The sequence below is a fragment of the Dictyostelium discoideum genome (assembly GCF_000004695.1).
Source record: "Dictyostelium discoideum AX4 chromosome 2 chromosome, whole genome shotgun sequence".
NCBI lineage: Eukaryota > Evosea > Eumycetozoa > Dictyosteliales > Dictyosteliaceae > Dictyostelium > Dictyostelium discoideum.
This window is the reverse complement of record NC_007088.5, coordinates 5,689,806-5,702,305: the sequence shown is the minus strand read 5'-3', so window position 1 is coordinate 5,702,305 and position 12,500 is coordinate 5,689,806. Positions and strand designations below refer to the sequence as shown.

General features: G+C 19.5%; 7 protein-coding genes across 7 annotated transcripts in view; 4 read left to right on the top strand and 3 right to left on the bottom strand.

The window, feature by feature from the left end:
• Positions 1–279, top strand: part of mybB (myb domain-containing protein) — a gene marked incomplete at both ends in the record, with an annotated part of 2,136 nt that extends 1,857 nt beyond the window's left edge. The window contains one exon of the mRNA XM_638391.1: positions 1–279. This exon is cut by the window's left edge and continues 1,857 nt beyond it. Within this exon, the coding sequence (XP_643483.1) occupies positions 1–279 (279 nt within the window).
• Positions 280–663: 384 nt separating this feature from the next.
• Positions 664–2,052, top strand: DDB_G0275677 (hypothetical protein; the record flags this gene model as incomplete). Its single annotated transcript, XM_638390.1, has 1 exon — positions 664–2,052. The coding sequence occupies one exon, from the start codon at positions 664–666 to the stop codon at positions 2,050–2,052; it is 1,389 nt and encodes a 462-aa protein (XP_643482.1).
• Positions 2,053–2,540: 488 nt separating this feature from the next.
• DDB_G0275855 (hypothetical protein) lies at positions 2,541–4,547 on the top strand (the record flags this gene model as incomplete). The annotated part of the gene is made up of 1 exon (XM_638389.1): positions 2,541–4,547. The coding sequence occupies one exon, from the start codon at positions 2,541–2,543 to the stop codon at positions 4,545–4,547; it is 2,007 nt and encodes a 668-aa protein (XP_643481.1).
• A 1,053-nt stretch (positions 4,548–5,600) lies between these two features.
• Positions 5,601–6,275, bottom strand: rab32C (Rab GTPase; the record flags this gene model as incomplete). The annotated part of the gene is made up of 1 exon (XM_638388.1): positions 5,601–6,275. One exon carries the CDS (start codon positions 6,273–6,275, stop codon positions 5,601–5,603), a length of 675 nt encoding a protein of 224 aa, XP_643480.1.
• An 804-nt stretch (positions 6,276–7,079) lies between these two features.
• Positions 7,080–7,442, bottom strand: DDB_G0275673 (hypothetical protein; the record flags this gene model as incomplete). Its single annotated transcript, XM_638387.1, has 1 exon — positions 7,080–7,442. One exon carries the CDS (start codon positions 7,440–7,442, stop codon positions 7,080–7,082), a length of 363 nt encoding a protein of 120 aa, XP_643479.1.
• A 777-nt stretch (positions 7,443–8,219) lies between these two features.
• Positions 8,220–11,089, top strand: DDB_G0275853 (transmembrane protein; the record flags this gene model as incomplete). Its single annotated transcript, XM_638386.1, has 4 exons — positions 8,220–8,830; positions 8,972–9,421; positions 9,586–9,774; positions 9,880–11,089. The coding sequence occupies 4 exons, from the start codon at positions 8,220–8,222 to the stop codon at positions 11,087–11,089; spliced, it is 2,460 nt and encodes an 819-aa protein (XP_643478.1).
• A 247-nt stretch (positions 11,090–11,336) lies between these two features.
• Positions 11,337–12,500, bottom strand: part of psmD4 (type A von Willebrand factor domain-containing protein) — a gene marked incomplete at both ends in the record, with an annotated part of 1,784 nt that continues 620 nt past the window's right edge. The window contains 3 exons of the mRNA XM_638385.1: positions 11,337–11,886; positions 12,040–12,254; positions 12,358–12,469. Coding sequence (XP_643477.1) covers positions 11,337–11,886; positions 12,040–12,254; positions 12,358–12,469 — 877 coding nt within the window. The remainder of the gene's footprint in view (positions 11,887–12,039; positions 12,255–12,357; positions 12,470–12,500) is intronic.

Sequence of the window (12,500 nt, the reverse complement as noted above, 5' to 3'; positions counted from 1 at the left end):
ACAAATCAACAACAACAATCGACAATGGTAACACCAACTTCTTCTCCTTTATCATCTCCAATTCCAATGTCAACTCCAATAATTAATAATTCAATGCCACAACAACAAGTTCAACAAATTCAACAACAACAAATTTCAATCCAACCATATCCTCAATCATTTATTCAAGAAACTCAAGGATTTTATAGAGGTAACGATCAAATGCAATACCATATTCAAAATCAAACAATTCCACAATATCATCACCAACATAATAACAATCCACTTTTAATGCTGTAAAATTATTACTATAAAACCACCATTGTGACAATAAGTAAAATAAATATTTCAAAAACATTTTTTTAATTTTGTGGTATTATTATCCATCAATTTTATAAATTAAAGAAATAATAAAAAATTTAATTTAAACATTTAAAAAATAAATAAAAAAAAAAAAAAAAAAAAAAAATATAAATAAATAAAAAAACATTGTAAAGTTGTAAAAAAAAAATAAAAAACAAAATATCTTTTAATCTTTTTTCACACAAACCCAAAAGATATTTTCTTTGAATATTTTTTTTTTATTTTTTTTTAAATTTTTAAAAAAAAAAAAAAAAACACACAAACAATCACTTTCACGTTAGTTTTTTGTTTTTTTTTATAAACAAATTTTTTTATTATAAAATGAAAGTTTTAAGTAATTTAATTTTAAAAAATATATTTTTATATTTATTAAATAAAAATAAATTTAAACAAGTTTTAGAATATAGTTTAATTTCAAAGGCATGTTTTTCAATAATACAAAATCTTTTAACATTTGATAATGATTGTATAATGGTTAAGATGACTTTTAATTCAATAAAAAGTTATATTGAAAATTCAAAACTTTCAATCAATAGACCTACACAAATATTAAACCAATTAATGAAAAGAAAATTATTACAATTTAAAGAAATTGAACAACTTGTAATATTTTATGATAATAATAATAATAAGAATAACAATAATGAAAATAATGATAGTAATAATGATAAAGAATTAAAAAGATCTGAATATAATTATTTAATTAATAATTTTAAAAATTTAAAAAGAATTTATTCAGAATCATCAAAATTTGCTTATTTCCCATCTTATCAATATTATAATGATTTAGTTGATTATAATAAAATTTGTAAAATCTATATTAAAAAGTTATACATTAATTGGTTTTATTTCGGACCAATTTCAAGTTCACAAGAACATCAATTATATTCAAACTCACCTTATGAAGAATCTATATACTTTAAATTTTCATTTGAATTTCTATCACATTATAATCCAAAGAAATTAATAATCAGTACACCAAATCATCAAATTCAAAATAATTTCTATAATTTAGATAATATTTTAAATTGTAAATCAATTAAATCAATTTATTTTAAAAATATTGAAACACCAAATTCATTAATAAAAAAAGTATTCTCTGAAACAAATATAAAATCATTTAAAATCATTTTAGATAATAATAATAATAATCAAAATAATGATAATGATAATGATAATAATGGTTTTATATTAAATAGAATTGAAAATAATAATTTTAAATTAAAGAAATTGGTAATTAAAAATTTTAATTTTTATAATAATAATAATTCAAAAAAGGAGGAGGGGGATATAAATGAACAAAATAAATTTTTAAATGAAATTTGTTTAAAAAATTATAATTTAAAATATATTGGATTAGAATTTTTTGTAATTAAAGAATCAAATCAATTAAATCAACTTTTTAATTTAAAATTTTTAAATACAATCTCTTGTAGTAATGATAGTTTTATTGCTGTAATTCAACATTGTAATGAAAATAAAAATATTAAAACATTAAAATATCATAATAAAGTTTTAGTTCAATTAATTCCAGAAGATTTTAAAATATTTGATAGTTTTTTTAAATCTAATAAAACTCTAGAAGATTTTAGAATATTTTATTACTATCCACATTTAGAAAGAAGTTTTTTAAAAGTTAAAAAAATATTATCAGATAGTAAAAATAAAACAATTAAAAATTTTGAAATAAAAGAAGTTACAAAAAAATAAAAAAAAAAAAAAAATAAAAATAAAAATAAAAAAAAATAAAAAATAAAAAAATAAAAAAATAAAAAAATAAAAAAAAAAATGAAAAATAAAAAAAAAAAATAAAAAATCTAGATCCCGAGTGAAATCTATAGTGGCGTGTGGTGTGCGAGGGGGGGAAATAGTGTCATTTCAAAAATAAAAAAAATAAAAAAAAAATAAAAAACTAACAGACAATAATTGTTTTCATACCTATGCACGAAAGATTTTTTGGAGTTTAAAAAAACTGCTTTTTTGTTTCGTTTAGTGTCTCTGATAAAAAAAAAAAAAAAAAAAAAATTCTAATTTTAAAAAAAAAAAATTAAAAAAAAAATTAAATAAAAAAAATAAATTTTAAAAAAAATTAATTATATGTTATAATTATATAAATATAAACACTTGTACAATTAAAAAAAATAATAATAATCTAAATCCAAATCATAAAAAAAAAAAAAAAAAAAAAAAAAAAAAAAATGGATAATGGTAAAATATTAGTTTTAAATTCATTACCAAATTATTTACAAAAAAGGATAATTCAATTATTATGTGAACATATAGATTTTAATAATAAACAATTAGTTGTCAATTGTAATTTTCCCAAGATATTAGAATATAGAGAGAATGAATCATTAATAAAGAGATTAATAATTAATATATCATTAGTTTCTCATCAATGGTTTCAAATTATTTCAAACTATTTAAATGTATCTGTTGATTTCAACTTTAATTCTATCAATAATAGTTATTATTCAATTATTAAAGCAACCAATGTAAAAATACTAAAAATTCACTATAATCATCAAAATAATTATTTTTATAAATTTATAAAAGGAAATGAATTTAAATTAACAATTAATGAAATTAATGAAAAAATAAAACAATTACCAAATTTAAAACAATTATTAATTAGAAATATTAATATTAGTAAAGTTATAAATGATATTGATGGTACTATTGATACTAGTAATAATAGCAGCTATAGTAATATTAATATAGAAGGAAATTTCAAAATTGAAACAAACAATAATAATAATAATAATAATAATAATAATAATAATAATAATAATAATAATAATAATAATAATAATAATAATAATAATAATAATAATAATAATAATAATAATAATAATAATAATAATGGTGATGGTGATGGTGATGGTGATGGTAATAGTGATACAACTACAAATTCAATTACAAATATAAATAATTTTAATAACAATTCCGATAATTACCACTATAATAATAGAATAATTAATAATGATAATTTAAATTTTTTAAAAGATATTGAATTTAAAGGTAATATTGAATTATTAGAAGTTGAAATTAATAAATCAAATTCAATGGAAAGATTAATGGAATTAAAATCAAAGATTTCAAAAGTTTTCTCATTAAATGTTGTAAATACTTTATCAAAAGAATTATTATTTGAAACTTTTAAAAATTGGTTACCATCAATTCGTCAATTATTAATTGTTGCTCATGAATCACCAATGAGTGTATTCCCATGGTATAGTTTATCAAATAATGGTTATTTTAAAAATATTTCATATTTTGATATCTATGGTATAGAATTACGGTTATCAAATATTTCAACAATTATAAAATCTTCACCAAATATAAAATTATTATCATTTAGTATATGTTTTGATAAACTTTTATATTATATTGTAAAATTAAATGAAACTCAACAAAAACAACAACAACAACAACAACAACAACAATTACCATTTCTTCAAGATAAAATGATAGATGATGATAATATTATTATTGAAAAATGTACTTGTAATTGTTTATTATTTTATAAATCAAATATAAATTATAAGAAAAGTTTAAATTGTACATCGGGTGGTATTGATATTGATGATGAAAAACAACAAAGTTATAATTTAAATTTTGTTGATCATCAAGAAGAGGAAAAAGAAATCCAAGATGATTTAAATAGAGAAATTAATAAGTTTTCAAATGATTGGAAAGTTTTATGTGAACTTTTAAAGAATTCTTCTATTGAATGTTTACATTTACATCAAGATTGTATGGATGGTTTAGAGATTATGCAATTCAATCAATTAAATCGCAGTAGTACTACTACTAAACCAAATTCAATTATTTATCCAGACTGTTTCATTCAAGAATTGGGTGGTTCATTAATTTCACCAATAAATACTTTAAAAAAGATTTCAATTATGGGTTTAAATACACCACAATTATTTAAATATATTGTGGATCATAATAAAACTATTCAAAATTATATTTACACTGAATCAATTTTAGATTTAGGTTATTATAATCATCAAGATTATACATCAATTTTTGAATCAATAATAAATGAAAATCAACAAATTACTGAATTAAAATATTCAAAAGCTGTATTCTCTTTAGAAAATGAAATTAATATGATCGATTATGAAGATTATGATGCCGATGATGATGCCGATGAACTTCCATACAAAGATCAGGTAATTTTACATTATAAATTATAATAATAAAAATTTTGTTTAAAAATTGTAGAAAAAAAAAAAAAAATCTAAAAATCTAAAAATAAAATAATAAAAATTATATGTGTATAGAAAATTCTTTATATTTAAAGAAAAAAAAAAAAACCATAAAAACTCATTTAAAAACTCTTTATTTTTCAACGAAAAATAAAAGATATTTCGATTTTGGTGAAAGGTGGCTGTTGAGAATTTTTTTTTTTTTTTTGATTATTTAAAGACACACCCCAACTTTTTATTAATCTCCTCAAATAACAAAGGTAACTTTTTTTCTAATAATTTTTCAAATTCTGGTTGATTTTTTTTTTTTTTTTTTTTTAAAAAAAGATTAATAAAAAAGATTTTATATATTTAATAAAAAAAAAAAAAAAAAAAAAAAAAAAAATAGGTTGGTTCGCAAAAATAAAAAAAAAATAAAAAATAAAAAAGAGCTCCATTTTGATTAATAAAATTAAATAACAAAAAACTAATTAATAATAATAAAAATAAATATATATAAATAGAAAAAAAAAAAAATTTTAAACAAATAAATGTTTGTTATTAGTAAAATCAATCCAATGCCAAGTGATCTAAATATTTTCAATCTTAGTATTAATATATCATCCTAACAAAGGAACAGCTTTGTTAAAATTTTGACTTTCAAAATTCAATATGTATTGGTGAACGATTTTCCCCCACTATTGCCATTTCCTTCCTTCCCTCGATCCTTCCTGCTTCCAATGATGTGTTTGTGTGTGTGTGTGTGTGTATGGCGCTATAATTCTATAATTAATACATTTATTAATTGATAAATAGAAAAAAAAAAAACTTTTAAAAAGCTGTATCCAAAAGAGGTGTAATTGTTCTTTTTTGAAAATAAAAAAAATTAAAGATAACAAATCATTCATCTCACCTAAAATCATTTTATAATAAATCATCTAATATAAAATGAAAATTAAAAACAAATAAAATAATAATAATTTATAATTTTTTAATTATTTATTTTTATTTTTATTTTTTTTTTTTATTATTATTATTTTTTTTTTTTTTTTTTTTTTTTTTTTAACAACAAGTTTTTGATTGAGTTGGTGTTGTTTCAGTTGATTGAGATTGATCACTTAATTTAAAACCAGTTGATTGTTCTTGAGTTTGATAAGATTCTAAAATGATTTTAACCAATTCTTCTAAAGCTTCATTGATACCAGTATCTTCTTTTGCAGAAGTATAAAAGTATTTATTAAATCTGTTTTGTTCGCAAAATGTGTTTATATCCTCTGGAAAAGTGTAAGGTGGTGTGAGTAAATCACATTTATTTGCAAGTAGGATCGTTGGTAAATTTTCGTTATTGAAACAGTAGTCAATGTCGTCTTTCCATGCTTTTGCGCCTAAAAAAGTCCCACTTCTAGTTGCATCGAAAACAATCACTGCACCATGCGCATTTTGGAAATATACTCTTGTCATATGTCCAAATCTTTCTTGGCCTGCTATATCCCACAATTGAAGTAACACCTTTTGTCCCATAATCTCTAATACCTTTTGTTGGAAATCTACACCGATCGTTGGTTTATACTTTGGTTGAAAATTATTATGACAATATCTTTGAATAATACTAGTTTTACCACATGCTAATTTTCCAACAACTAATATCTTTAAACTAATTGCTTCATCATCATTATTTTTATTATTTTCATTATTTTGATCCTTATCTTTATCTTTATCATTTTTATTACTATACATTATTAAATATATTTGATTTGTTTTTAATTTATTTGTGTGTGTGTGTGTGTGTGTGTGTGTATGTATGTTTTTTGAATGTATGAGTGTATGAATTTTTTTTTTTTTTTTTTGTTTTTAAAAATAAAAAAAATTTTATTTATTTAATTTAATTTATTTGTGTGTGTGTGAAAAAAAAAAAAAAGGGAATTAATTTTATTAAAATTGTTTTTGTAATAATACAATGAAAAATAAAATTTATAAATATAAATATATATATATAAAGTTAAAAAATTATTTTATTATTATTTTCAGTGGATGGTATTTGATTTATTTACAGAATAAAAATATTAATGGTGTTGTTTGGTCGTTATGTTGGATTTTTATTTTTTTTTTTTTTATTTTAATTTTAATTTTTTTTTTTTTTTTGTTGAAATTTTTATTTTTTAAAATAATCTTTTGATTTTTCAAAAAAAAAAAAAAATAAAAAAAAATAAAATAAAAATAATTAATAATTAATAATTGTCAAAGTAAGAATGGTAATCGAGTTATAATTGTTTTTTTTTTTTTTTTTCCTTTTCCATTTTATTGAATTTGTGATTATTTTTAGAAAATCATAAAAAATTTAATTATCATTTTTTTTTTTTTTTTTTTTTCTTTATCTAAAAATTAAAAAAAAAAAAAAAAAGAAAATAATAATTTTGGGTTTTTTTTTTTTTTTTTTTTTAATAATATTTTTTAATATTTTATTTTATACTTTTTTTTTATTATTATTTTTATTTTTTAATTTTTTATTTTTTAATTTTTTATTTTTATTTTTTTTTAATTTTAATTCTTTCCTCTTGATAATTGAGCTCTTAAAGATGGATCTACAGTGATGATTGCTTTTTTATAATCAGGAGTTTTATATTTAGAATTTAATTTTGAACGTTTTTGAAGACCTTTAGTTTTTGATTTAATTCTACCTTGAACATTGATTGTATTAACTTTATCCACATTTACATCATACAAAGCTTTCATATATGTTTTAATATCAGTTTTACCAACTGAACAATCGGTTTTGAACATAATTTTATTAGTATTTTCAAAAGTTTTGCCACTATTTCTAATTACTTGAAGTTTAATATTTGGAAAGAATACTGAATTCATTAATCTAGTACCTAAAACTGGTTTATTTAATGGATTGATCATTTTTTATTATTTTTATTATTACTACTATTACTATATTGTGTGTGTATGCTTATGCTTGTGATAGTGCTTGTGTTTGATTATTTTGTATGAAAAAGAAAATTAAATAATATGATCAATGATTATTCTTTGAGAGCTTGCAATAAATGAAAAACGAAAAAAAAAAATAAAAAATAAAAAAAAAAATAAAAAATTGATAAAAATTTTTTTTTACTTTTTTTTTATTTTTTTTTATTTTTTTTTTATTTGGGAATATTGTTTAGTTTTTTATTTTTAAGTGTTTTTTTTATTCTATTTTTATTTTTAAGTGTTTTTTTGTTCTATTTTTTATTGTATTTTTATTTTTATTTTTATTATTTATATTATATTATTTTTATTTTATATTATTTCATTTTAATTTATTTCATTTTTTTGATTAAATTCTATATTATTTTATATTATTTTATTTTATTTTATTTTATTTTATTTTATTTTATTTTATTTTATTTTATTTTATTTTATTTTATTTTATTTTATTTGTGTATATTTTTAAAAAGCCAAAAAAAGCCAATACCACTAAATTTTTGATGAAAATTTTTTCAAGATTTTTTTTTTTTTTTTTTTTTTTTTTTTTTAAAAAAAAAACTTTATAAATAGAACCCCTTTTGCACTTTTTTTTCTAATTTTTTTTTTTTCTTACTTTTTTTTTATATAATATTCTTTTTTTTATTCATATATTTTTTTTTTATTATTCTTTTTTTTTTAAAAAAAGAATAATAAAAAAATAAAAAAATAAAAAAAATGAACAATTCACCCACACTGTCAAATACAAGAAATAGAAAAAATAATAATAATAATAGTAATAGTAATAGTAATAGTAATAATAATAATAATAATAATAATAATAATAATAATAATAGTAATAATAATAATAATAATAATAATAATGTAAATAGAAATGTAAATAATCGAAATAATAATAATAATAATATTATTAATGTTAATAATAATGTATCATCAACAACAATGAATATGGCAAAAGATTTTATGAATTGGAATGATGGAATAATAGAGAGGGAAGATACTCAATTACAACAACAAAAAGATAGATGTTTTAAAATTTTAAAAAAGAGTACAATAGCATGTATTGTATTATTATTCATATCATGTACGATTATATATTCAATGACACAATATCCATCAGTATCAGGAGGTGATGCTGGTGAACTTATTGTAGTTGCACATCAATTTGGTGTTGCTCATCCACCTGGTTATCCATTATTCACATTTTTAGGTTACATATTCTCACATATCATCCCATCAAATACTTTATCTGTTGCATGGAAAATATCTTTTATGTCATCAATGATTGGTTCAATAGCAAGTATTTTCATTTATTTAACTGTTTATTTGTATGTATATAATAAATATATTAATGAATACTATAGTAAATAGAATATAATTGAGTATAGTATTATTAATAATTTTTTTTTTTTTTTTTTTTTTTTTTTTTTTTTTTTTTTTTTTTTTTTTTTAATTAAATTATAATTAAGATGGGTAAATAATCATTGGTGTGGATTATTATCAGCATATATGTTTACATTTTCACCATTAATTTGGATGTATCAAATTCAAGGTGAAGTATTTTCAATGAATAATATGTTTGTTGCAATGTTAATGTTTTTAGGTGTGTGGTATACCAGGGTTAGAATATTTGAAAATGAAAGATATAATACAGCATTTTGGACATCTGAACGTATAGCTTATTTAAGTGCATTCAGTTGTGCAATCGGTTTAACTAATCAACATACCCTAGTATTAATAGTGATTCCATTTGCATTTTGGTTAATGTTTATCTCTGGTAGAGATCAACTTTGGAATATTAAAATCTTATCAAATTTAGTATTCTATACATTAATTGGTTTATCACCTTATCTTTTATTATTTATTACTCCAAAATTAAATAGAGTTAAATATTCTTGGGGTAATACTTCAACATTACGGTATGTTTTTTTGAAAAAAAAAAAAAAAAAAAAAAAAAAAAAAAAAAAAAAAAAAAAAAAAAAAAAAAAAAAAACAAAACAAAACAATCTAGATTATTTAAAAATTAAAATACTAATCAAATATTTATATTTATATTTATTTATATTTATATTTATATTTATAGTGGTTTTATAAAACATTTTCTAAGAGAAGAATATGGAACATTACAATTATATGGTGGTGATGGTGGTGTAATTTCATTATTTACTAAAATTTCAATTTATATTGAAAATTTAATAATTCAATTTGGTTACATTGGTTTAGCATTATCATTAATTGGTTTATTAAATTTATTATTAGGTTATAATATAAGGTAATTCATTGAAATTTTTAATTATTATTATTATTATTATTTTAATTTTTAATTTTACTAATTATTTTTTTAAATTTTTTTTTTATTTTTATTTTTTTTTTTTAGAACATTTAAATGGAAATCATTTGGTACAATGATTATATTTTCATTTTTATTTTATATTACATTCTTTTTCAATTTATGTAATTTACCAATTGATAAACCATTATATAGAGGTGTATTTTTAAGATTTTTTATGCAACCAAATGTAATAATATCAATAACAATGGGATTAGGTATTAAATCAATTTTTGGATTTCTAAATAGAATTCAAAGAGATGGTGGTACAGCAGCAACAACAACAACAACAATTTCAAAGATTCAAAAATATTTATTACCAATTATTATTATTTTATTAGTTGGTAATCAAATTGGATTTAATTATAATTTACAAGATCAAAGTGATAATTATTCATTCTATGATTATGGTCATTCAGTTTTAGATGGTTTACCAAGAAATACATTATTGTTGGTTGGTGGTGATTTGGTTACAAATGTACCAATGTATTTACATTTATGTGAAAAGGTTCGACCAGATATTGATATACTTTCAATGGAAATTATGAGTTGGGAATGGTTTAAAATCACTCAATCACCATTATTTCAACGTGTTAAATTCCCAGGTAACGTTTATCATCCATACATTCCAGATGGTTATTCATTAAAAGATTTTTTAGATGCAAATATCAATGATCGTCCAATTTATATTGGTGGTGATTTTAAATCGGGTGATAGCTCATTCCAAAATGATTATTATACCATTAGTAAGGGTTTAACATCTCAAATTATTCCAAAGAAAGACTCACACAAATTTAATACCTTTAAGATTATTAAAACCACTTTTTCAACATTCCCTTCCTTTCATATACCAAATAATACTGAAAAATATCCAAATGATAGTTGGGAACATTTCATGATGGAAGAAATGGCTGTCTCTTTGGAAAGAGCTGCTGAAACCCTATTAAAAGAATATTTAAGTCAACAAAATACTGAATCATTTAAAGCTTTAGAATTATCCGTTGAAATCTTAGAGAAAGCACTCACCTATGTCAATGATAAATGTTGGTCTTTAAAACATTTGGGTATTTGTTTCGACCATCTTAGATATCGTGTAGTTCAAAATGTTAACAACAATAATCAACAAGCTCAAAATAAAGCTTCAAACTATTCAAAACAATTATTATACTTTTGGAAAAAATATATTAATCAATGTACTCATGAAGAAAATACTGATCAAGATTGGGAAACTATTAAAAAAGTTATTCAATTAATTTAAAAAAAATTATGTAAAGATAATTTAAATAAACAAAATAAAATAAAATAAAATAAAATAAAAAAAAAAAAAAATAATCACAAAAATAATAATAAAATAATCACAAAAATAATAATAAAATAAAGCTGTATTATAAGAGTAACAATTTAATTTTTTTTTTTTTTTTTTTTTTTTTTTTTTTTTTTTTTTTTTATTATATTGATCAATCATTTTATTTTATTTATATTACTATTATTATTATTATTTGGATTTATTTTTTTTCATTATCTTTATCTTTATCTTCATCCTTTTTAGATAAATTTTCCAAAGCATTTTTGATTCTATTTGGATCAACACCTGGAAGTGAATTTAAGGTTGAATTTAAAAAGTCTTGATCTTTGAAAGCCTCTGATGAAGTATCATCAGTTGGTGGTTGTTGTTGTTGTTGTGGTGGTTGTGAATCTGTGTTGGTGGTTGATGATTGAACTTCCATTTTATCAGTGGCCATTGATAATGCTAAAGCTTCAGCAAGTTCTGGATCATCTTCAAAGTTTACATCCATATTTGATTCAGTTGGTGCAGTGGTAGTGGTAGTACCAGAATTGGTTGAACCACCATTGGCTTCTTCTCTTGCTTTTCTTTCTCTTTCTTGACGTTGTTTTTCCTCTTCCAATGAGAGCTTAAGTGCCATTGCGAGATCTGGATCTGTATCTGCATTAATAAATTCACTACCAAATTGACCTGAACCTGATTCAACAATTGGTGATTGTAAAATGATATCAGATAAAATATGTGGTCCTGGTGGTACTGTAAGTAAATGACTAAAAAATAAAAAAATAAAAATAATAATAATAATAAATTTGTTAGTAAATAATATTTAACATAAATAAGGATAAACATTATAAAAATCAAATGAATAATAAATAAAATAAAATAAAATAAAATAAAATAAAATATAATATAATATAATTTACCTTTCATCATTATTATTTACATCGTTTATAAAGGCTTCTAATTTATCAGAGTTTTCAGTAACTTCACCAAAGTTAATAATATCCACAGCAACACCATTCTTTTTTAAACGTTTTGCTAATTGAATTAATTCTTCTTTTGTTTCTTTTAATGGACTACCAACAAATGCTATAATTCTTGGATGTTGATGATTATTTTGTCTATGTCTAAGTGCAAGCTAAAAAAATAAAAAAATAAAAAATAAAAAAAATAAAAGGGGTAAGTATTTCGAAATACTAAAATTTAAATTGGGGAAAAAAATAAAATAATATATAACCTACTTGAGCAATTTGCATGGTTGTTGAGAAATCAATTTTACCATTAATTTTTAATTCTTGAGCTCCTGATAAAATCTTACTTAATTCTTGTGTTAATGTTACTAAAACTTCTGGTCTGTGAATTAAAAAAAAAAATTATAAATTTT